Consider the following 26068-nt stretch of genomic DNA (forward strand, 5'->3'; position numbering starts at 1 on the left):
CTTCCTCCACTCTCTATCTCAGTTGATAACACCCTCATCATCCCCGTCTCATCTGCCCGCAACCTCGGAGTCATCTTTGACTCCTCCCTCTCCTTCTCTGCGCATATCCTGCAGATAGCCAAGACCTGCCGCTTCTTCCTCTTTAACATCAGCAAAATTCGCCCTTTCCTCTCTGAACACACCACCCGAACTCTCGTCCACGCTCTCATTACCTCTCGCCTTGACTACTGCAACTTACTCCTCACCGGCCTCCCAATTAGCCATCTATCCCCCTTTCAATCTGTTCAGAACTCTGCTGCACGTCTCATATTCTGCCAGAACCGATATACTCATATCACCCCTCTCCTCAGGTCACTTCACTGGCTTCCAATCAGATACCGCATTCAATTCAAGCTTCTCCTTCTTACCTACAAATGCACTCGGTCTGCTGCCCCTCACTACCTTTCTACCCTCATCTCCCCTTACGTTCCCGCCCGTAACCTCCGTTCACAGGACAAATCCCTCCTCTCTGTACCCTTCTCCACCACCGCCAACTCCAGGCTCCGCTCATTCTGCCTCGCCTCACCCTATGCTTGGAACAACCTTCTTGAGCCCTTACGCCAAGCCCCCTCCTTGCCCATCTTCAAGTCTTTGCTTAAAACCCACCTCTTCAATGCTGCATTCGGCACCTAACTCTTACCGTTCAGTAATCCAGACTGTCCCAATTTGACCGCCCCTATCGGACTGACCGTTCACTTGTCTCTTAGATTGTAAGCTCTTTGAGCAGGGACCGTCCCTCTATGTTTAAATTGTACAGCGCTGCGTAACCCTAGTAGCGCTTTAGAAATGTTAAGTAGTAGTAGTAGTAGCTGCCTTTTTTCCAGGCTGAAGAGCCCCAGCCTCTTCATCCTATCCTGATAGGGAAGTCGTCCCATCCCCTGTATCATCTTTGTCGCCCTTCTCTGCACCTTTTCCAATTCCACTATGTCTTTTTTGAGGTGCAGCAACCAGAATTGAACACAATACTCGAGGTGTGGTCACACCATGGAGCAATACAACGGCAGAATAATATCCTTATTTTTGTTTTCAATCCCTTTCCTAATGATACCCAACATTCTATTTGCTTTCCTAGCCGCAGTAGCACATTGAGCAGAAGTTTTCAACGTATCATCAACGATGACACCTAGATCCTTTTCTCGGTCCGTGACTCCCAACGCTGAACCTTGCATGATGTAGTTATAGTTTGGGTTCCTCTTTCCCACATGCATCACTTTGCACTTGTTCACATTAAACATCATCTGCCATTTAGATGCCCAGTCTCCCAGTCTCGTAAGGTCCTCTTGTAGTTTTTTTACAATCTTCCCGCGATTTGACTACTTTGAATAACTTTGTGTCATCGACAAATTTGATTACCTCACTAGTTACCCCCATCTCTAGGTCATTTATGAAGATGTTATAAAGCAGAGGTCCCAGCACCGATCCCTGAAGGACCCCGCTAACTACCCTTCTCCATTGCGAATATTGACCTTTTAATCCTACAATATATTGTAAGCCACACTGAGCCCGCAAAGAGGTGGGAAAATCTGGGATACAAATGCAATAAATAAATAAATAAATGAATGAATGAATACTCTCTGTTTCCTATCTTTCAACCAGTTTTAATCCTCAGTAAGACACTACCTCCGATCCCATGTCCCTCTAATTTCCTCTGTAGTCTTTCCTGAGGGACCTTATGAAACGCCTTCTGAAAATCTAGGTACACTATCAACCGACTCACCTTTGTCCACATGTTTGTTTACCTCTTCAAAGAAATGCAGCAGATTGGTGAGGCAAGACTTCCCATCACTAAATCCATGTTGACTTTGTCCCATTAGTCCATGCTTTTGAATGTGCTCTGTAATTTTGTTCTTTATAATAGTCTCTACTATTTTGCCCGGAACCGACGTCAGACTCCTCTGGAACCTTTTTTAAATATCGGCATTACATTGACCACCCTCCAATCTTCCGGTACCACGCTCGGTTTTAAGGATAAATTACAGATCAATAACAGTAGCTCTGCCAGCTCATTTTTTAGTTCTATCAGTACCCTAGGGTGAATACCATGTGGTCCAGGAGATTTGCTACTCTTCAGTTTGCAGAACTGCTCCATTACGTCTTCCAATTACAGATATTTCAGTACGTTTTTCCGACTCTTCAGCTTCGAATACCCTGTCCGGCACCCGTATCCCACCCAAATCTTCCTCGGTGAAGACTGAAGCAAAGAACTCATTTAGTTTTTCTGCTATTTCTTTGTCTTCCTTGATCGTCCCTTTTACACCTCGGTCATCCAGTGGGCCAACCGATTCTTTTGCCGGTTTCCTGCTTTTAATGTATCTAAAAAAAAGTTTTTTACTATCAGTTTTCGCCTCTATCGCTATCTTTCTTTCAAAATCCCTCTTAGCCTTTCTTATCAGCGCTTTGCATCTGACTTGACATTCCTTATGCCGCTTCTTATTTTCTGCATTCGGTTCCTTCTTCCATTTTCTGAAGGATGTCCATCTTTCGTTTCGAAAATACCAAGGATGTCCTTGGATTTGGACGTCTTTGACTTTCGGTGATTTTCGAAACCAAAGACATCCAAGTCTTTGACTGCCTCAATCTTGATTGACTGCACTTTTTGTCCTTTAGATTGTAAGCTCCTTTGAGCAGGGACTGTCCTTCTTTGTTAATTGTACAGCGCTGCCCAACCCTGGTAGCGCTTTAGAAATGTTAAATAGTAGTAATAGTAAGTCATAAACGTCCAAATGCAAGCCATTTGGATGTGAGAGGAGCCAGCATTTGTAGTGCACTGGTCCCCCTCACATGCAACGACAGCAATCGGGCACCCTAGGGGGCACCGCAGTGGACTTCATAAAATGCGCCAAGGTACATAGCTCCCTTACCTTGTTTGCCGAGCCCCCCAACCCCCCCCCCCCCCAAAACCCATTACCCCCAACTGTACACCACTACCATAGCCCTTACGGATGAAGGGGGGGCACCTAGATGTGGGTACAGAGGGTTTCTGGTAGGTTTTGGAGGGCTCGCTGTTTCCTCCACAAATGTAACAGATGGGGGGGGGGGGGGGGTATGGGCCTGGGTCCACCTGTGTGAAGTGCACTGCACCCATTAAAACTTCTCCAGGGACCTGCATGCACTGTCATAGACCTGAGTATGGCATAGAGACTGGCAAGTAATATATTTAATAATGTTTTTTGAGGGTGGGAGGGGGTTAGTGACCACTGGGGAAGTAAGTGGATGTCATCTCCGATTCCCTTCAGTGGTAATCTGGTCATTTTTTGTGCCTTATTCATAATAAAAACAGGTCCGGGTGAAATCGCCCAAGTTTTACTCATGGACGTCTCTGCTTTTTTCCATTATGGGTCAAAGACGTCCAAGTCTTAGGAACGCCCAAGTCCCGCCTTCACCACGCGTCTGATACGCCCCCTTGAAGTTTGGATGCCCTTGCGATGTACTTCAGTTAAAGGTGTCCAAAATCGGGCTTTGATTATAACAATTTGGACGTCTCTGAGAGATGGATGTCCAAGTGCCGATTTATGTCACTTTTTGGATGTCCATCTCTTTCGAAATTTAGCCTGTTAGTGTGTTCCTGTGGCATTTTCCACGTAAATATCTTCCAGTGGCACTCCCCATGCATCAGCCCTCAAGGCTGCCTGAGCTCTTGCAGAATGCATTCTAAAACTATGCAGAACTGGCTGACCTTTAAGGATGTAAGCCAAACTAATCATCCGCTTGATCCACCAAGCCACTTACAAATTAAGATGATGAGTGTCCTTTCTGAGGAACACTTAACAGAACAAACAGCTTATCCAACACACAGAATACATTGATCACTTCCAAATACCTAAACAGACAATCTGGACATCTAGATACTGGAAACTTTGTCCTTCCCTCTATACTCCTCCTTCACAAATGAAGGGGGAGAGATCACCTGGTTCAAATAGAACAGGGAGACCACCACCTTCAGCAAGAAGATGGGAACCAGTGCATTTGAGAACAGTTAGAGGTCTCTGTATCCACTAGTCTGCTGGCTAGGAGGTAAGGAAGGGGGAGGGAAGCGGCATAACCTATACATCTGGATTGGTTAAGTAGGATTCAAAGGAAGGAAAATACAGGGTAAGAACCAAGTTTATGTGTGAAATATGAAGCGAGCATTATTTGGAAGAAAGGACGTTCTAGAACAAGAGGTTATGGAGTATTTCCTTTTTATATATTCTTGTTTATTAAGTGTTTCCTGGTATATACAAGAAATTGTTTTGACTGCAAGATTTCAAGAAATTGAGCAAACTTCCTGAGCACAGCAGTACTTCTATTCCTTAGCGTCCCTCCAGACCGGCCCAGAATGTGACTGATGGGTTGTGTACGCCTTCAAGCAGGTGGAGACTAAAAAAAAAAAGGTGTGACTCTAGCCAGCCAATAAGAGCCCCTGCCAGCTAGAGAAAGATCCAGTAATCTCAGTCTCCAGCAGGTAGAAGGTGGTGAGCCCTTCAGTCTCAGACTTTTCTATTCTTTCTCTTTTTACATTAAGCTTTCTGTGGTATTGTAATTTTCTCTTATATCTCTGAGCATTTAGCTTTCTTTGGTGTTGTAATTTTCTCTTGTATCCCTGTGCATTTTGAAAAAAAAAAACCCCCAAAACCTGCTGTTTGGAGGCAGAGGCCCATGGGGATCTCTCACACCCTCATGATCAAAAGCCCCGCGCTGTTCCAAACGGCGCTCTAAAAATAGTGCTGGAACAGTGTGAGGCTTTACCACACCGATGATCAGAGATAATGCATGCAAATTTAAGCAGTGCAATTATCTCTGATCATGGGGTAGAAGTGTGGGTGAATTGTGCCTGAGCATGCGCTCAGCACAATTCTCCTGCACTTGTTTGACAGGTCGGGGCCGTCAAAAGCCCAAACCTGTCAAACCCTCATGATCAACAGGGCTGGAGGTCCATGGGACAACCAGGCCCTGTCTACCCCTGCCCTGAGCAACGGGGCTGGAGGTCCGGCGGACCTCCGGTCCCCCCGACGATCCCACTCCCCACCCCTCATGTTCAGGGAGGGCTGGAGATCCGGTGGGTCTCCAGCCCTCCCAAACCCCCAGAAAATGGTCCTGCAGTGTTCTAGTGGCCAAACCCTCTCCCACCCACTTCTCCCATCCAGCATAAAGGACAACCCCCTCCCGGCCTCCTACCTTTAGTTGGAGGAGGGATGCAGCCTGCCTCCCTCCTCTTCCTTGTGTTGACGTCGCTGCAAAATGGTGGCACCCAGCCCCGCCCATTGCATGCTGGGGTGCGCTGGGTGGGGCTACAGACCATGTAAGGGAATCGCTCCGCTGGACCTCCAGCCCCGCCCCCCCCCCCCCCCCCGTCGCTCGCTGGGTGGGAGAGGGTTTGGCCACTAGAACACTGCAGGCCCATTTTCTGGGGGTTTGGGGGGCTGGAGACCCACTGGATCTCTAGCCCTTCCTGAACCTGGGGGGGGGGGGGGGAACTGGAGGTCTGATGGACCTCCAGCACCCTGTTGACAGGTGGCAGGTCTGCTGTCTTGGCAGAGCCGTTTCTGGGCTGTAAAAACGAGCAGGGCAGCTCCGTAGCGATCAGCTGTTAACTGATCAGCTGTTTCTGGTTTAATTGCTTTTTGTGATGTCGGATGCTCCGTCGTTATTCAGTCTCAGCGACGGGGTTTAGGGGCGGCTGTGTGTTCTAAAAGCAGTACCAGGGTGCTGGTATTGATGTATCGGCAGCGCTGTCGGAGGGGGGTCGAAGTTCGTTGTTTTGCCGCCAGTCGCGTCTTCCTCCCCTTCGGTGCCGATTTCAGCGGGAAATGCCGCCATTTTGAATCTATTTATGTTAGATGAAAGCTAAGGGCAGAACCTAGTGAGAGAGATGTCTGTTGCAGAGAGCCTCATGCTTGGTGTTTGAAACGGGAGCTGCTAGATGGGGCGGTTTTTACCCTTCCTAAGCCTCTTCTATGGGACGCTTATGAGGCATATAATCAGTTGGGCAGCAGTGCTCAGGACCTGGCAGGTTATGCAGCTCTGGGCATAGCACTCTCTGCAATAGGTGATTCAGCTTCTATTTTTGCCCTCTCTGGGAAATATGGCAAGATAACATCTCAGCAGGGTAGGCTAAGCTGTTGTTTCTAGCTTCTTAACCAAAATATTTCAGATGCCCATTCGTTTTATGCTATGTCAGCCAACGTTTGCTCTGAAGCATGTTTTGCATGGCATCCTCAGTTAAAAAATAAATAAATAAAAAAAGAAAGAAAATGGTTTCTCTCTGTTTTCAGCCATGTTTCCTTCTATTTTCTTCTCAATGCTGTTGCTATGTTAATTTTATGCTGCTGAGGTCTGTGAGGTCATGCAGCTTTACAGATTGGGCCAGTTTGGTTGTAGATTGACAGGGATTACCTGGTGGAGAACAGTATATAATTAGATTGTTTCAAGCTCATCTTTCCTATCCTCTCCCTCCCTCCCTCCCAGGTTGTTCTCTTGTCGCAGGGTCTGTTGTTCATTCGGATTCGGTTCGATTCTGGCCTGCCTCTTGTTAGGGCTAACCTGGTTAAGTAAAGGGTTATTCTGCTCAGGTCATTGCGTTTATGCTTCGCTTTTGTCAACGTTCTACGTCGTTGATGGATATGCACACTTGGAGGATATTTGAGTACAGGGGTAAAGGCTTTGGCCTATCTCTTTTTAGTGCTTTGGTTCTGCAAATTTTGGATTTTTCGCAGCGGGGCTGTGATAAAGGCCTTCCTTTGGTAGCTCTTATGGTGCCGTTTCTGGCTTTGTCGCCTTTTTGTGGTCGTAACCAAGGGAGGTTTCTAGCTAGTCATCCGGATGTGGTCCGTTTTTTGAGGAGGGTTAATATCTTTCATCCTTCCTCGCAATTTTCTTTTACTCGTTGGGATCTGACTTTTTGTGCTTAAGGTTCTTGCTAAGACTCCCTTGGAGCTTTTGTTGTTCTCTGCTTTGAAGGACTAGTCTCTGAAGATAGTATTTTTGGTGGCTGTTGTTTCGGCTAGACGAGCTTCGCAGTTGCAGGCGCTGTCGTGTAGTTCTCCGTTTTTAGAGTTCTAGTCCAATCAAGTAGTGTTCCAGATCCGGTGATGGGAGGCGGGACTGGTGGTTGGGAAGCGGGGAATAGTGCTGGGCAGACTTATACGGTCTGTGCCAGAGGAGGCGGGGCTGGTGTTTGGGAGGAGGGGATAGTGCTGGGCAGACTTATACGGTCTGTGCCCTGAAAAAGACAGGTACAAATCAAGGTAAGGTATACACATGAGTTCATCTTGTTGGGCAGACTGGATGGACCGTGCAGGTATTTTTCTGCCGTCGTCATCTACTATGTCTTTTCCTTTCTTCCTAAGGTGGTTACTAGGTTTTTATATTTTTCAGCCGGTGCTATTGCCTGTCTTCGGTTCTCTTTCTGGATCGGAAGAGCAGTGGTTTTTGAAATATTTGGATGTCAAACAGGTGTTGTAGCACGATATTAGGTCTACTGATGACATCCGGTGATCTGATCGTTCCTTTTTTGTGGTTGGAGGTGCAACCTCTAACCTCTCTATTTCTCGGTGGCTCTAAGCAATGATTGCTTCAGCTTGTTCTTTTTCTGGGACGTCTGTTCCAGAGCATGTTGAGGCTCGCTCTACAAGAGATCAGACAGCCTCGTGGGCAGAGAGTTGTCTGATGCCTTCAGAAGATTTTTGTAAGGCGGTGTCCTGGTTGTCCCTGCATTCTTTTTTCTAACCATTACCGTTTAGACGTTCTCAGTTGTCGTCAAGTTGTTTTAGAGCAAGCGTTTTGTCGGCAGGGCTACTAGGGTCCCTCCCATATTTTCACTGCTTTGTTTCTTCCCATGTCACATTCTGGGCCAGTCTAGAGGGACGCTAAGGAAGGGTAAATTAGACCTTACCTGCTAATTTGCTTTCCTTTAGTCCCTCCGGCCCGGCCCAGATCCCTCCCTTCAGATATCGGTGTTTGTTCGGAGCTGTGTTGTTAGTTTCTTGATCTATATAGTAAAAAAAAAAAAAAAAAAAAAAAAAATCGGACTGAAATGTATGTCCTGTATGAAGGACCATGAAATGTTTGAAGGCACTCTCCCGTTGTTGGCAATATGCCGGTGGCTGCTCAGGTGTTTGGATGCACAGGTTCTGTATTTCTTCTATGACTTTCCTTCTGCTTTGGTACTTTATTACTGGATCTTTCTCTAGCTGGCAGCGGCTCTTATTGGCTGGCTAGAGTCACAACTTTTTTTTCTTAGTCTCCACCTGCTGGAAGGCGTACACAACCCATCAGTCACATTCTGGGCCGGTCTGGAGGGAGGGACTAAAGGAAATCAAATTAGCAGGTAAGGTCTAATTTACCCTTACTGATCCATATAAAAAGACATGAAGAATTTTCAGTACATATTATTTGAAGAAAGGGTAGAGAAGACATAACATAATGGTGATCTTTCCACAATTGAAGGAAGCAGATTCAAATGATTTTTAACAGCTGGGCACCAAAAGTAGTGATAAATTTCCTGTGGAATAGATGATGGTGCAGTAGACAGAAAATGAGCAGGCTTGGAAGGGCCTGCTGACCTTTATCTGTCTTTTTTTTTGTGTGTATGTGGTTTTATGATTTTATACCATGTAATATAGTGACCTCATTTGATGAACAGAAACAGTGAATCAACATATACTCTTGTTGTTAGCAGTTCTTATAATTCTGTTTTGCGGATATTAATTTTCGTGTTATTATTCATTTCAGTTGTCGCACTAGTAACCGAAAAAGCTTGATTGTGACATCTAGCACATCTCCAACATTACCCCGGCCACATTCTCCTCTCCATGGGCATGCAGGTAAGCTTGAGTTTTTATTTGCAGTGGTTTTATGTAGAAATCATTCCTCAAGGTGTGACATTCATTTATATATTACACTGCAGACTGAATAGATTCATCTTTTGTGGTGTGCTGACAAGAGCTGATAAATCTTTTCATTCTCTGTTTTCCTCTTTTGGCTGTGATAAAAATGCTTCAAGAGTACAGATACAGTTTACTAAAACTAGCAGCAGCAGAAATGATTTGGATTACTTCCTAGAAAACAGAATTTTAAAATAATGCTCATACAAATCAGCATGGTTGTTAACCTTGGCTTTTAATTAGTTATTTTCTTTTACTGATTTTTTTTTTTGGGGGGGGGAGGGGGGGGGCGCTGATCTGGTTATGCCTTGCGTTAGATTTAATGATCATATTTTTAGTATATTTTATGTTTTGAATATTATGGTTTAAAAATTCTCAGTTGCTGTGCCAGGCTTAGAACTTCATGTAAACATAGTAACATAGTAGATGACAGCAGAAAAAGACCTGCACGGTCTATCCAGTCTGCCCAACAAGATAACTCATATGTGCTACTTTTTGTGTATACCCTACTTTGATTTGTACCTGTGCTCTTCAGACAAACATGTACACAAAATAAATGCTGTTATTTTAAGTTCTTTTTATTTTAATTTTGTCCATCAGATCAAGTACACCTTTGAAATTTCTGAATGATTTTCCTGCGTTGCCATTAGCATACTGCAGTACTGTTTCTTATTTGCCAGCATTACCATGGTTTATGTAAAATGGGAATCTGCTGTAAATAAGGCTGGTCAACAGTCACGTCTGTGGGACACAAAAGAATATGGCCTTGTGATAAGTATGAGGCTGTCCTATCCGGGGTAGGCCACTAGAGGGTGCTAGTAGGAGAATAGGTGGAGGTCGCTAGGACCAGGGAGAGCCCTGGGATGTCCACAGGTATAGGAGGTTATGGGCTGGGTCCTGTGTAGCTAATTAACCACTTTATACCCCACCTGAGTTGTGAAAGGAAGGGAAGTACGTGTCCTGTCCCGGGCTCTTACCTGGCGGCCCGCAGTAGGGGGCAAGGACCAACGGAGGCCGCGGGATCCGGGGCAGCGAGGACGAGCCGCCGACGGGGCCGGCGCGGCCGCGGGCCACTCCGAGGCCGGCGATCCGCTGGAGCAAGCGCCGGCCTCGGAGAAGGAGATACGCCGGCCAAGATGGCGGCGCCGGCGTCGTCGTCCTCCTTGCTGGAGCGGACCAGCGAGCCAGCCCCGCCTACTTGCGCCGGATTGGCGCCTCGACAAGGAGACCCCGCCCGCCGGGCAGGCTGGCCAATCCAGGCCCCCTTGGCCTGCCTGGGCCAGGGGGATTGGCTCCAGCTGCTGGAAGGGGAAGGACGGGCGGGGGATTTAAACCACGAAATGGAAGGAGTCCAGTGCTTCCGTTTCGTTCGTCAGAAGCCCACACAGTGCTTCAGAGACTGTGCCTTCTTCAGCTAGCCGTCCTTGCTAGCCACCTCCGGAGTCTGTGTCCTCTTCAAGCTAGCCGCCCTTGCTAGCCACCTTCGGAGTCCGCGTCTTCTTCAAGCTAGCCGCCCTTGCTAGCCACCTCCAGAGACTGCATTCCTCTTCAGCTAGCCGTCCTTGCTAGCCACCTTCAGAGACTGTGTCTTCTTCAGCTAGCCGTCCTTGCTAGCCACCTTCAGAGACTGTGCCTTCTTCAGCTGGCCGTCCTTGCTAGCCACCTTCAGAGACTGTGTCTTCTTCAGCTAGCCGTCCTTGCTAGCCACCTTCAGAGACTGTGCCTTCTTCAGCTAGCCGTCCTTGCTAGCCACCTTCAGAGACTGTGTCTTCTTCAGCTAGCCGTCCTTGCTAGCCACCTTCAGAGACTGTGTCTTCTTCAGCTAGCCGTCCTTGCTAGCCACCTTCAGAGACTGTGTCTTCTTCAGCTAGCCGTCCTTGCTAGCCACCTTCAGAGACTGTGTCTTCTTCAGCTAGCCGTCCTTGCTAGCCACCTTCAGAGACTGTGTCCTTTCCTGCGCTAGCCGTCCTTGCTAGCTGCCCTCTAGAGACTGAGTTGCTGACTACCAGCCAAGCCGACCGTCACCCCGCGGTTCCAGCAGTCCTGCTGACCGCCTGCAGCTGAGGGCTCAACCCTTGGTGAACGGCGGTCGCCGCGGGTGAAGATTCGGGGTGCACGGCGGTCCTCGGAGGTCTTACCAGGCCTCCGGGAACCTAAGGGCTCACCAACAACCACCACAGGACAGGAAACGGAAGCCATGAGCTCGCCTACGCAGCCTGATCTACGGGACCTGGCTAAGGTACTTCAGCAGCAGCAGGAGCAGCTGAACGCCCTGTCGGGGGCACTCCAAAACGTATGCTCTCAACTTTCTACGCTTCAGGTACAGAACCAGGCTGCTGCGGTCCAGGGGGCCGCAGCGGCTCCCCGTTCGGGAGGGTTCCGCACGGGACCTCGGTTCCCTGAGCCGGCACGATATAATGGGGCCCCCGGAGGTTGCCGGGGGTTCCTCAATCAGTGCAACTTGGCCTTCCGGATGCAACCGGAGACTTTTGCTTCGGATCAAAGTAAAGTGGGATATATCATGGGCCTTTGTGAAGGGAAGGCCCTGGCCTGGGTGGCCCCACTTAACGAGCAACAGGACCCCATCTTGGATGACTATAGTGAATTTCAGCGCCGGTTCCGTATGGTGTTCGACCTTCCTGGGAGACCATCTTCCGTGGCATCGGAACTGCTGCGAATTCATCAGGGTGAGGGAACGGTGGCCGATTATGCCATTCGTTTCCGGACTTTAGCCACGGAGCTCCGTTGGAACCCGGAGTCTTTAATGGCTATCTTTACGGAAGGCTTACAAGAACGAATCAAGGACGAGTTGGCCGGGCGAGAGGTCCCAGGCCAACTGGACGCTCTAATTTCGCTCTGTATCCGCGTAGATACCTGGTTCCAGGAGCGAGCAAGAGCCCGGGCGGAACGGCAGAAGTGGGCACGGGGAATGTCCCGGACTACTAAGGGGCCGTCTCCTCGCCGTGGGAACCGGGACTCCAAGGAGAATGGGGAGGAGCCGATGGTGATGGGCCGTCAACGACTGGCCTCGTCCGACAGGAAAAAACGCTTGTGGGACGGACTGTGCCTCTATTGTGGTGAGGCCGGACATTTTATTCGAGCCTGCCCCTCCCGGGCGGGAAACGTCTCCCCCAAGGCACCTTGAGGGGAGGGGTCTTGGGGCATGCCGCTCCCCTACCAGATTCCTTGATCACACTGCCAGTAATTCTACGGTGGCACGAGACCGCTATCCAGACCCGGGCCCTGGTGGACTCTGGATCGGGGGGCAACTTCATCGGGTATGAACTGCTACAACAGATGGGCTGGCCCACGCTCCCGCGGCGTCCGGCGCTGCAAATCACCTCCATCCAGGAACTACATTACCGCAGCCGGTCACGGAGATCACCTCCTTTTTGACCTTGCAGGTGGGGGAGGATTACCGGGAGGAAATGCAATTCCTAGTACTATCCCTGACCATTCATCCAGTGGTTCTGGGATTGCCCTGGCTACGGAGTCATAGCCCTGTTATTGACTGGACCAAGGGAGGTATCCAAGCTTGGGGTAATTCCTGTCGAGAGAACTGTTGTAAGGGCCGGACCGACAGCTGCCCCGCATTTACTAGTATGCCCGGGGGGGCGCGGATGGAGTTGGGCTCCCTGCCCATGGACTATAGGGACTTTGCAGATGTGTTTTGTCCAGTGGAGGCGGAAGTTCTACCGCCTCATCGGTCGTTTGACTGCGCCATTAACTTGATGGCAGATACCATGCCACCGCGGGGCCGACTGTATACCCTGTCCCGAGGGGAGTCCAAGGCTATGCAGGAGTATATCCGGGAGAATCTGCGAAGAGGCTTCATCCGGCCCTCTACGTCCCCGGCCGGGGCCGGGTTCTTTTTTGTTACTAAGAAGGATGGCTCCTTGAGGCCCTGTATCGATTATCAGGGGTTAAATGCCATCACGGTAAAGGATCGCTTTCCTCTACCGCTCATTCCCGAACTCTTTGACAGGCTGCAAGGAGCCCAGATGTTTACCAAGTTGGACTTACGGGGGGCCTACAACTTAGTGCGGATCCGGCGAGGGGACGAATGGAAGACGGCCTTTAACACCCACGAGGGACATTTCGAGTATCGGGTGATGCCATTTGGCCTATGTAATGCCCCTGCGGTGTTTCAGCGACTTATTAATTATGTGCTCGAAGATTTGCTGAACTCCACGGTAATTGTGTATCTGGACGACATCTTGGTGTTTTCCCAAAACCCCGCGGAACATGTGGGTCATGTTCGCGCAGTGCTGTAGCGGTTACGACAATACCGCCTGTTTGCTAAACTCAGCAAGTGCGCTTTTCATCAGAAGTCGTTACCATTTTTGGGACACATTCTGTTACCCGGGGGGCTACAGATGGAACCGGACAAACTCCGGGCAATTCGAGAATGGCCACAACCGCTGGGATTGAAAGCACTGCAACGTTTTTTAGGATTCGCGAATTACTATCGTCAGTTTATTCCCCAGTATTCACAACTGACGGCGCCGTTGACAGCGCTCACTAGAAAAAACGCGAGGGTCCGGGACTGGCCGCCCGAGGCGCAGGTGGCTTTTCGCCAGGTAAAGGAGGCATTCAACTCAGCGTCCATTTTACTAGCCCCGGATCCAGACAAACCCTTTATAGTGGAAGTGGATGCGTCTGCGTTGGGAGCCGGGGCGGTCCTCTCGCAGGTGAATTCTAAGGGCCGGCGCCAGCCGTGCTCTTTCTTCTCTCGTAGATTCTCCCCGCGGAATGTAATTACACAGTAGGGACAGAGAGCTCTGGCTTTGAAATTAGCCCTGCAGGAATGGAGACATCTGCTGGAGGGAGCGGAACATCGATTTACAGTAATCACTGACCATAAGAATCTACTGTATCTACAAGAGGCTCAACGGCTCAATCCCCGACAAGCCCGGTGGTCATTGTTTTTTGCCCGATTTCATTTTCAATTAGTTTTTCGGGCGGCTGCTCAAAATACCCCTGCGGACTCCCTCTCCAGAGCATTTGAGGTTCCAGAGGAGACTAAGGAGACCCATGCCATGTTGGATCCGGCATGCCTCAGCGCGGCCGTGGGGGAGGTGGCTCCTACTAGAGAACTAGTGCCGGCCGCCGAACGAGCGAAGGTAATGCAATGGGGGCATTCGTCCAGATGGGCGGGACATTTTGGGTATCAGAAGACTCTGCGTCTCATTACCAGGCAGTATCAATGGCCTCAGATGAGGCGGGACATTCTTCAATTTGTCACCACCTGCCCTGTGTGCGCCAGGACCAAACCGGTGATCGGGGCCCCCATGGGGAAGCTACAACCACTGCCCGTACCAACGGGACCCTGGACGGAGCTTTCCATGGATTTTATCACCGACCTCCCCAGTTCCCGGGGACATACGGTGATTTGGGTGGTAATTGACCGTTTTTCCCGAATGGCCCATTTCGCCCTTGCCAGGACTCCCTTCGGCGGTCGCATTAGCTCAACTCTTCATTCAACACATTTTTCGACTTCATGGGCTGCCTCTTCGGATTATTAGTGACCGAGGCCCCCAATTCACCTCGCGTTTCTGGAGGGCCTTGTGTACTGCATTGGGGGTGAAGACCCATTTCTCATCAGCATACCATCCCCAAACCAATGGCATGGTCGAGAGGACGAACCAAACGTTAAAAGGGTTTCTACGAGCATTCGTTAACAAACGCCAAGATAACTGGGTCTCCCTACTCCCTTGGGCCGAGTTTGCATATAATCACAGTGTCCACTCGGCCTCGGGAGACTCTCCATTCTTCTTGGTGTATGGACGACATCCTCGACTTCCAGCACCTTTCCCGTCTGGATCTTCGACCCCCAGGGTTAATGAAACTCTGGCAGATCTGCAAAGAGTCTGGGAAACGGCCCGAGAACAACTGCAGAAGGCAGCCACCAAATGCAAAACCTTTGCAGATCGGCATCGGAGAACCACTCCCGTCTTGCAACCAGGGCAGAAGGTATGGTTAAGCACGAAATACCTCCGGCTTCGGGTGCCCTCCCGTAGATTGGGACCTCGGTACATTGGACCCTTTGCAATCCAATCCCGAATTGGAGCTGTGACATATCGATTGCGGCTACCGAGTACTCTGCGGGTGCATAACGCATTCCATATTTCCTTATTGAAGAGTTTTCGAGGGTCTCGATGGCATCCTCAACGGCAGGAAACCGAAGATCTAGACGCAGATCCCGATCCTGAGTTTGAAGTGGATGAGGTCCTGGATGCAAAAAGACAGCGAGGAAAGCTATATTACTTATTGTCCTGGAAAAATTTTGGCCCCGAAGACAACTCCTGGGAACCCGCTGCGAATGTACATGCTCCAGAATTGGTCAAAGCCTTCCACGCCCGGTATCCTTCCAAACTCGGGCCCAGGGAAAAGGGGGCATCCGGGGAGGATACTGTCCCGTCCCGGGCTCTTACCTGGCGGCCCGCAGTAGGGGGCGAGGACCAACGGAGGCCGCGGGATCCGGGGCAGCGAGGACGAGCCGCCGACGGGGCCGGCGCGGCCGCGGGCCACTCCGAGGCCGGCGATCCGCTGGAGCAAGCGCCGGCCTCGGAGAAGGAGATACGCCGGCCAAGATGGCAGCGCCGGCTTCGTCGTCCTCCTCGCTGGAGCGGACCAGCGAGCCAGCCCCGCCTACTCGCGCCGGATTGGCGCCTCGACAAGGAGACCCCGCCCGCCGGGCAGGCTGGCCAATCCAGGCCCCCTTGGCCTGCCTGGGCCAGGGGGATTGGCTCCAGCTGCTGGAAGGGGAAGGACGGGCGGAGGATTTAAACCACGAAACGGAAGGAGTCCAGTGCTTCCGTTTCGTTCGTCAGAAGCCCACACAGTGCTTCAGAGACTGTGCCTTCTTCAGCTAGCCGTCCTTGCTAGCCACCTCCGGAGTCTGTGTCCTCTTCAAGCTAGCCGCCCTTGCTAGCCACCTTCGGAGTCCGCGTCTTCTTCAAGCTAGCCGCCCTTGCTAGCCACCTCCAGAGACTGCATTCCTCTTCAGCTAGCCGTCCTTGCTAGCCACCTTCAGAGACTGTGTCTTCTTCAGCTAGCCGTCCTTGCTAGCCACCTTCAGAGACTGTGTCTTCTTCAGCTAGCCGTCCTTGCTAGCCACCTTCAGAGACTGTGCCTTCTTCAGCTAGCCGTCCTTGCTAGCCACCTTCAGAGACTGTGTCTTCTTCAGCTAGCCGTCCTTGCTAGCCACCTTCAGAGACTGTGTCTTCTTCAGCCAGCCGTCCTTGCTAGCCACCTTCAGAGACTGTGTCTTCTTCAGCTAGCCGTCCTTGCTAGCCACCTTCAGAGACTGTGTCTTCTTCAGCTAGCCGTCCTTGCTAGCCACCTTCAGAGACTGTGTCTTCTTCAGCTAGCCGTCCTTGCTAGCCACCTTCAGAGACTGTGTCTTCTTCAGCTAGCCGTCCTTGCTAGCCACCTTCAGAGACTGTGTCCTTTCCTGCGCTAGCCGTCCTTGCTAGCTGCCCTCTAGAGACTGAGTTGCTGACTACCAGCCAAGCCGACCGTCACCCCGCGGTTCCAGCAGTCCTGCTGACCGCCTGCAGCTGAGGGCTCAACCCTTGGTGAACGGCGGTCGCCGCGGGTGAAGATTCGGGGTGCACGGCGGTCCTCGGAGGTCTTACCAGGCCTCCGGGAACCTAAGGGCTCACCAACAACCACCACAGGACAGTACGCTGGCAGCAGAAGAAGAGAGATCCCCCTGGAAGAGACTGGCTAACCCTATGGACTTGTGGTGGACTGTGTGTCCAAAGGAGATCAGCAGGCTGAAAATCCTGGGGTAAGAAGTCCCTAAAGCATTAGTGTTTGACTGTGTGTCCTCAGTACTTATAGGAACTGTGTGTTCAGTGAAAGGACTGTGTGTCCAAAGAAGAAAGGACTGTGTGTCCAGAACTGTGTGTTCAAAGAGGGGAACTGTGTGTCCAAAGAAGGGGGGCTGTGTGTCCCAGTACTGAGAGAAGCAGGCTGCAAAGCCTGGGGTTAGAAGTCCCCAAAGTATTCAAGCTAGTACTGAGCCCATGTATCTATGTGGGGAGGCTCAGTGTGAAGATCTATGAAAGCATAAAATATTAAGCTAGAAGAAGTGTGCCCAGGGGCTGGAATAAAGAGTTGCCTGAGAAATATGCAGTTGGTGAGACCTGTTTAATTTGCCTATTGAGAACCAGGTCACCCTGAGCGAGAAGGGGTAGCACACTAATTTGCATGTGCTGGGGCTGGTGGTTGGGAGGCGGGACTAGTGCTGGGCAGACTTATACGGTCTGTGTCGGGGCTGGTGGTTGGGCGGTGGGGATAGTGCTGGGCAGACTTATACGGTCTGTGCCAGAGCCGGTGGTGGGAGGCAGGGATAGTGCTGGGCAGACTTATACGGTCTGTGCCAGAGCTGGTGGTGAGAGGCGGGACTGGTAGTTGGGAGGCGGGGATAGTGCTGGGCAGACTTATACGGTCTGTGCACTGAAGAGGACAGTACAAATAAAAAAGTAGCACATATGAATTTATCTTCTTGGGCAGACTGGATGGACCATGCAGGTCTTTTTCTGCCGTCATCTACTATGTTTACTATATGATCTGCATATTGAGCACCAGGTCACCCTGAGTGAGAAGGGAGATATCACACCTTAAGAAGCAGTATATACTTTTTATCTCCAGTGATATAAAATCTTAGCATTAAAATGGTATTGAGCAAGGTGAATAAAAGAGATACAGCTGCTGCTAATCGACCATCCGGAGAAAGAGAGAGCGTCTGCCATCCCAGCTTTGCTGCCTTCTTCCTTCGTCAACTCCCTAACGTGGAGGGGCATAATCGAACGGGGCGCCCAAGTTTTCCTTTGGGCGTCCTTGCAGGATGACCCGGCGATGGGGCGGGGAAACCCGTATTATCGAAACAAGATGGGCGCCCATCTTTCATTTCGATAATATGTTCGGGGACGCCCAAATCTCCACATTTAGGTTGACCTTAGAGCATGGGTCATCCCTAGAGATGGTCGTCCCTGATTTCGGCGATAATGGAACCCGAGGACACCCATCTCAGAAACGACCAAATGCAAGCCCTTTGGTCATGGGGGAGCCAGCATTTGTAGTGCACTGGTCCCCCTGACATGCCAGGACACCAACCGGGCAACCCTAGTGGGCACTGCAGTGGACTTCAAAAATTGCTCCCAGATGCATACCTCCCTTACCTTGGATGCTGAGCCCCCCAAAACCCACTCCCACAACTGTACACCACTACCATAGCCCTTAGGGATGAAGGGGGGGCACCTAGATGTGGTACAGTGGGTTTGTGGTGGGTTTTGGAAGACTCACATTTACCACCACAAGTTTAACAGGTGTTGGGGGGGAGGGGGATGTGCCTGTGTCCCGCCTGCCTGAGTGCACTGCAGTACCCCACTAAAACTGCTCCAGGGACCTACATACTGCTGTCATGGAGCTGGGTATGATATTGAGGCTAGCATAGAGGCTGGAAAAAATATTTTAACATTTTTTTTTTAGGGTGGGAGGGGGTTAGTGACCACTGGGGGAGTAGGGAAGGTCATCCCCGATTCCCTCCGGTGGTCATCTGGTCATTTAGGGCACATTTGTGTGGCTTGGTCGTAAAATAAAAAAAAAAGGACCAAATAAAGTCGGCCAAGTGTTCGTCAGGGACGACCTTCTTTTTTCCATTATCTGCCGAGGACCTATGTGTTAGGTACGCCCCAGTCCCGCCTTCGCAATGCTTCCGACACGCCCCCGGGAACTTTGGTCGTCCCCTTGACGGAAAGCAGTTGGGGGCGCTATAAATCGGCTTTCGATTATACTGATTTGGGTGAGACTAGGAGAAGGACGCCCATCTCCCGATTTGTGTCGAAAGATGAGCGCCCTTCTCTTTCGAAAATGAGCCCAATAGTAACATAGTAGATGACGGCAGATAAAGACCTGAACGGTCCATCTGGTCTGCCCTGACCTTGATTTCCTTGCCATTTTCAGGGCACAGACGTTGAAGTCTGCGCAGCACTAGCTTTGCTTCCAGTTACCAGTGTTTGGCACCCAATCTCTGCTAAGCTTCTATGGATTTATTCCTTCTGAACAGGATTCCTTTGTGTTATCCTACACATTTTTGAATTCCGTTACCGTTTTCATCTCCACCACCTCCCGCGGGAGGGCATTCCAAGTATCCACCACTTTCTCCGTGAAAAAATACTGCCTGACATTTTTCCTGAATCTGCCTCCCTTCAACCTCAACTTATGTCCTCTAGTTCTACCGCCTTCCTTCCATCTCCAGAAAAGGTTTGTTTGCGGATTATACCTTTCAAATATTTGAACGTCTGTATCATATCACCCCTGTTTCTCCTTTCCTCCAGGGTATACATGTTCAGGTCACCATACGTCTTGTAACGCAAATCCCATACCATATTGTAGCTTTTCTTTGAACTGCTTCAAGTCTTTTTAACTCCTTAGGAAGATAAGGCCTCCAAAACTGAACACAATACTCCAAATGGGGCCTCACCAACAACTTGTAGTGGGGCATTAACACCTCCTTTGGTCTGCTGGTTTCACCTCTGTCTATACAGCCTAGCATCCTTCTGGCTACAGCCACCACCTTTTCACACTGTTTTGTTGCCTTCAGATCCTCAAATACTATCACCCCAAGATCCCTCTCCCTATCTGTGCATATCAGACTCTCACTTCCTAACACATACGTCTCCCTTGGATTTCTACTCCCTAAGTGCATCACTTTGCACTTCTTTGCATTGAATTTTCAGTCAAGTTTGTGAGTGTGGTGGAGCCTTTTCTATTGATCAGGTTGCACCGCTCTCTTGTTTTGTAGTGCCTAGGGTGTTAGTTGTCCTAATAATTCAGTACTAGGTGCAAGTGTGTGCTATCTTTACTCCACCTTGACGGGTACTTAAAACTCAGTTTACCATTATTTTGGGAATTCTGCATAAGTGCATTGTCTCTGACTTACTGTTACTGCTACAAGATACTAAGCTTACTGCTACTAATATTTCTAATAAATCAGCTTTTCTATTTTTCTTATAATATCTGAACCTTGTGTCCTATTCTTTCAGTGTTAATTATCTTGGACTAAGAATTTGGATCTGTAAAAGGGAAGTTGTAACCCATCCATTCCAGAGTGCTAAATTTCTACTTTGTCATCTTTTTACCTTCCTTCATTGCACACTTTCTATCTGTGGCTTAGTAATTGTGATTAGTCCCCCACAGACTGATGGCCTAGCTGAGTCAAATTAGTATAGAACCCATCTTATATTCTCAGCACATGATGACATTGATACAACTTAGAATATCAACTTCTGCAACTGCCGCCAGATGTCTCATTATGGCTGCGTATGTCTAGTCTCCATGAGTATATTCCATGAGGCTAACAGACATTCCATGTACTGAAGACTCCCTCTTTGGTAATAAGAGAGAATGGGGAATCATTAAAGCCACTGTTCTGCATTACAACACTTTTTGACTGTACTTCCACTTTCTGTATCATCCTAGATGAACCAGCACAATTCTGTGCTACAGAAGTTTTATTGTCTTAGACATAATTTTGCTCCCTACAACAGGCAATGCAAATTCAGCATTCTATTTTTATAGAACCACGATTGTGAGAATGGGGGCAAACGTAGCAGATTGCACTTGCACAACAAAAGCATCCTTCTGCTTTTTGATAGCTCTCTCTAGTCACAGCCATTGAACCTTCAGAATAAGCAAGTTGGGTTCAATTCTTTTTTTAGCAGTGGGGAAAGATCACAGACAGATTCTTGGGCTAACAACACTGTGAAACTTGGCCTACTACCTCAAATTAGGCTCCTACCTACCTACTTCAGTTCAAGGTCCTTCCCTTTGGTCTCTCATCAGCCTCCAGAATTTTCATTAAATGCCTCATGGTGATAGCTTCTCATATGTACAAGCAGGATCAGCTAGTCTTTCCATACCTCAACAACTATCATGATCAACTTCTTTGAAAGATCTAATCTACTCTGATCTTTAGAGACAAGGCAGCATGCCTCCTTCAAATCCTGGGATTTATAATAAAATTTGAAACGTCAACAATTTTTCATTTATAGGAGCTATTCTCTAAGGACAAGGCAGACCATATTCTCACTGGTGGGTGTCATCATCCACATCGCTCGGTGTGGTTTATTATAAAAAAAACTAATATTGCTTTTAAGAGCACGCACAGCATCCCCACTGCGCATGCCGTGAGTGCTTTCCCTAGCCATCGTGAGAGCATGGGACCAGCAGTCTCTCTTCATGTGCTGTGAGGAGAGGATGTGGATGTGCGTCTGGTGTGTGAGTACGTTTTCGAGCGGTTGTGTGTTGCCTGGGAGAATTTTTCTCCTATTTTTTTCTTTTTTGTTCCTTCTTTCACCTTCCCTTAGATATTCTTTTCCTCACTTTAAGTTTTCTATTTTTTTTTTTTTTGCACTCTTTTGGCCCTCTTAGACCTGATCCTTTGGTTGGGACTCATTCCTTGTATTTTTTTGGTTGCTTTGCCCCTTTTTTCTGGCACCATTGAGCTGTTTGATTTGGCCATGGTTACTTTCCCTTCCATGTCATTGAAGGTTCCTACTGACTTTAAGCACAGTAACCAGTGCAATAGGACTAACTCTGGTAAAGACACTTATTCTTGGTATCTTCAGTGTTTTGGACCTGAACATATCCCTTCCAGCTATGTTCTGTGTCTTCGTATGAAGAAAAGAACCCAGCTGCCCAGAGAGGCACAGCCTGGTCCGAATCCTTGATGTCAATATCGGCATCGAGAGTTGCACTGGCATCGGGTGCATCGGTCTACATGGCTGCTAGGCCTATCTCAGGCAGAGGGAGTAGGCATGCATTTGATTTTGGTCTCCACCTGCTTCGATGCTGATTGTTTTGTGCAGGGCCCCCAGGACTGGTCCAGCATCGGACCCAACCTGAGTCTGCATGAGGATTCGACATCATCGGGTGATGGCCAAGAAGCATCTGCATTGATCTGCCTCGATTCATGGTGCTGGGAGCTCTGGGGCACCGAGGGGAACCCCTGATCCCTGTCAGCACCAGGAGGACCACTATCCTTCCAGACAAGAGATGCCGATGCACAGGTCTCTTGCAGCCAGGACCCGGCACCAGTTTCGATCCCGGCAATTCAGCAGCATGTCTCTGACCCGAAGCCCTAGTCTTTCTCGATGGCCTCTCTTGATGAGCACATCTGGGTCATACTCCATAAGCACTTGGCAAGGCTTTTATAGCAGAGTGCATCAGCGTGTGTGGTGCGCCTGCCATGCCTCTTGCTGCTGCCCCACCAGGCCCTCATCCTGCAGTGATCATCCTGTGCTGAGGTATCTGTCGCTGGTACTGCGTGCGACTCCAGTGTCAACAGCCAACTGTGCTGGCACCCCCTCAGCATCAGCAGAGGAAGCTTCTCCAGAGTTGAGGGTGGAGCTGACACCCTGACGTCCATCTCAAGAACGTGTTTAGGGAGGCTCGATCTCGGTCCTCTCATTGGAAGTTCTTTTTTGAGACCTATGAGGAGCTCTCATGGGATTCTGATGAGGCTCCATGGTACTTCTTGGAGGAGTCCTATGGCATCCCATCTGATCCCTCCCCCTTCCTGAGGAAAGAAGAAAATCTCCACCTGAGAGCCTTTCCTTTTCATCTTTTGTCAGGGAAATGGTGACTGCCATCGCAATTTGTTTATTTATTTATTTGTTACATTTGTATCCCACATTTTCCCACCTATTTGTAGGCTCAGTGTGGCTTACATAGTACCGGAGAGGCCTTTGCAGGCTCCGGTGTGAACAAATACAGAGTGATGTTGTGGTAAGATCAAGTTCATGTGGCACAGCCACATTAGGGAATCGGGGAACGGAAGAGTTGTGTTATGTCCATTACGTGCTTTAGTTTGGTTGTGTTGCAGAGATTAGGCATTTAAGTTGGATTGGTAGGGTATGCCTTTTTAAACAGGTTGGTTTAGAGATGGAAGACGAGCACAGGGCTCAGATGTTAAAGTTCCTGGACTAAGATTTCCCTCCTAGAGAGGCTGTGATGGTCCAGCTTCACAAGATCCTGCGAGAAGTTCAGGTGAAGAACTGTGAGTCCCCACTGTCAATCCCTGTCCTCCCTAAGAAGATAGACACGATGTACCGGATCCAGAACTCACCTGGGTTTTATAGGCCCCAGTTGTTTCATCACACCATGCTGGTGGAATCCATGCTCAAAAGAGCCAGAAGTTCTAGGGACTATGCTTTGGTGCCCCCTGGCAGAGAACTAGAACCTGGATTGTTTTGGGCAGAAGATGTATCAGGCCTCTGTGCCCTTCGCCCATATTCAATCCTACCAGCTCTACATGAGGCTATACTTGTGGAACTTGGTGTGCAATATGTCTCATTTGGCAGATTCTCTCCTACAGGAGGAGGCTGAATCTCTTCGCCAGTTGGTCAAGCAGCAGAAAGCATATTAATAGTGGGGCACCTATGACACCTTTGATGTGGTGTCCAGGATCTCTGAGCTTCAAAGGCACAGCGAAGTTGACAAAAATAAAATATGCACTGCCAACGATGCTAAAAAGTTCTTTATTCAAACAAGACCAAGGGAGACACTCTTGTCACTCTTGCCTTTCAGGGCCGAGTTAGACATCGGGTCACAGCTTGGAAGATGCTGAGGCTTTGTCCTTTAGATTGTAAGCTCCTTTGAGCAGGGACTGTCCTTCTTTGTGAAATTGTACAGCGCTGCGTAACCCTAGTAGTAGCGCTTTAGAAATGTTAAGTAGTAGTAGTGTTAGGCCACATGGGCACCACCGTCCATATCACGCCCATGGCATGTCGTCACATGAGAACTTCCCAGTGGTGTCAAGCCTCGAAGAACCTAGCAGATGTCATCTGAGTGACACCAGAGGTGGTTTGTCTCTGCTATGTTTGACACTTTGCTCTGCACCGGGCAACATGGATGCCCTCACCTACATGTGAAAATGAATGGTCTGCTGTCCTCAGAGAATACCTGCTATAGGTAAGTATCTTCACTTTCTGGACACAGTTCAAATGAAACCTTTTTGTGTCATGATACAAATTATGAAAACTAATGCTTCCAGAACATTTAAGATTTAAGGCCACATGATCTATGTTGTGGTTGCTTGGGGACTTTGGGGGAGGGCTTCTTCAGGGGGGGGGGGGGGGTTGGGATTATTTTTCAAGGGGAAATGCTGTGTTCTGTGTTTTTATGTATGTTGGTTGTGGCCCACTCTGGGAGTCGTGTTAGGATGGTCTTAATACTGAAATAAATAAATAGTAACATATAGTAACATAGTAAGTGATGGCAGAAAAAGACCTGTATGGTCCATCCAGTCTGCCCAACAAGATAAACTCATATGTGCTACTTTATATGTATATCTGACCTTGATTTGTATCTGCCATTTTCTGGACACAAACCGTAGAAGTTTGCCCAGCACTAGCCCCGCCTCCCAACCACCGGTGCTGCCTTCCAATCTCTGCTAAGCTTCTGAAGATCCATTTCTTTCGAACAGGATTCCATTATGTTTATCCCATGCTTTTTTGAATTCCGTTACCGTTCTCATCTCCACCACCTCCCTCAGGAGGGCATTCCAAGTATCCCCCACTCTCTCCGTGAATAAATACTTCCTGACATTATTCTTGAGTCTGCCCCCCTTCAACCTCATTTCATGTCCTCTAGTTCTACCGCATTCCCGTCTCCAGAAAAGGTTTGTTTGCGGATTAATACCTTTCAAATATTTGAACGTCTGTATCATATTTGTGAGTGACATTGCTGAAGGGTTAGAAGGTAAAGTTTGCCATTTTGCAGATGATACTAAGATTTGTAACAGAGTGGACACCCGGGAGGGCGTGGAAAACATGAAAAAGGAACTGCGGAAGCTAGAAGAATGATCTAAGGTTTGGCAATTAAAATTCAATGCGAAGAAATGCAAAGTGATGCACTTAGGGAGTAGAAATCCACGGGAGACGTATGTGTTAGGCGGGGAGAGTCTGATAGATACAGACGGGGAGAGGGATCTTGGGGTGATAGTATCTGAGGATCTGAAGGCGACAAAACAGTGTGACAAGGCAGTGGCCATAAGTAGAAGGTTGCTAGGCTGTATAGAAAGGGGAGTGACCAGCAGAAGAAAAGAGGTTTTAATGCCCCTATATAAGTCGTTGGTGAGTATTGTGTTCAGTTCTGGAGGCCGTATCTTGTTAAGGATGTAAAAAGAATTGAAGCAGTGCAAAGAAAAGCTACGAGAATGGTACAGGATTTGCGTTACAAGACGTATGAGGAGAGACTTGCGGACCTGAACATGTATACCCTGGAGGAAAGGAGAAACAGGGGTGATATGATACAGATATTCAAATATCTGAAAGGTATTAATCTGTAAATGAACCTTTTCCGTAGATGGGAAGGAGGTAGAACTAGAGGGCACGATACGAGATTGAAGGGGGGCAGACTCAAGAAAAATTTCAGGAAGTAATTTTTCACGGAGAGAGTGGTGGATGCTTGGAATGCTCTCCCACGGGAGGTGGTGGAGAGGAAAACGGTAACGGAATTCAAACATGCGTGGGATAAAGATAAAGGAATCCTGTTCCGAGGGAATGGATCCTCAGAAGCTTAGCTGAGATTAGGTGGCAGAGCCAGAGGTGGGAGGCGGGGCTGGTGGTTGGGAGGCGAGGATAGTGCTGGGCAGACTTATACGGTCTGTCCCAGAGCCGGGGTTTGGGAGGCAGGGATAGTGCTGGGCAGACTTATATGGTCTGTGCCCTGAAAATGACAGATACAAATCAAGGTAAAGTATTCACAAAAAGTAGCACATATGAGTTTATCTTGTGGGCAGACTGGATGGACCATGCAGGTCTTTTTCTGCCGTCATCTACTATGTTACTATATCACCTCTGTTTCTCCTTTCCTCCATGGTATACAAGTTCAGGTCAGCAAGTCTCTCCTCATACATCTTGTAACGCAAATTCCATACCATTTTTGTAGCTTTTCTTTGCACCACTTCAATTCTTTTTACATCCATAGCAAGATACGGCCTCCAAAACTGAACACAATACTCCAAGTGGGGCCTCACCAACCACCTCTCTCTATACAGCCTAGCAACTTTGTGGCTACGGGCACCGCCTTGTTTCGTCGCCTTCAGATCCTCAGATACTATCATCCCAAGATCCCTCTCTCTGTCTGTA

The 26068-nt window shown here is 49.0% G+C and overlaps 1 protein-coding gene across 1 annotated transcript in view; it reads left to right on the forward strand.

Moving 5' to 3' along the window:
• The window catches only part of MAST2 (microtubule associated serine/threonine kinase 2), a 624140-nt gene that overhangs the window by 267427 nt on the left and 330645 nt on the right, over positions 1-26068 (forward strand). The window contains exon 5 of the mRNA XM_030208366.1: positions 8752-8843. Coding sequence (XP_030064226.1) covers positions 8752-8843 — 92 coding nt within the window. The remainder of the gene's footprint in view (positions 1-8751; positions 8844-26068) is intronic.

Source organism: Microcaecilia unicolor, chromosome 6 (genome assembly GCF_901765095.1).
Source record: "Microcaecilia unicolor chromosome 6, aMicUni1.1, whole genome shotgun sequence".
In the NCBI taxonomy this organism is placed as follows: Eukaryota; Metazoa; Chordata; class Amphibia; order Gymnophiona; family Siphonopidae; genus Microcaecilia; species Microcaecilia unicolor.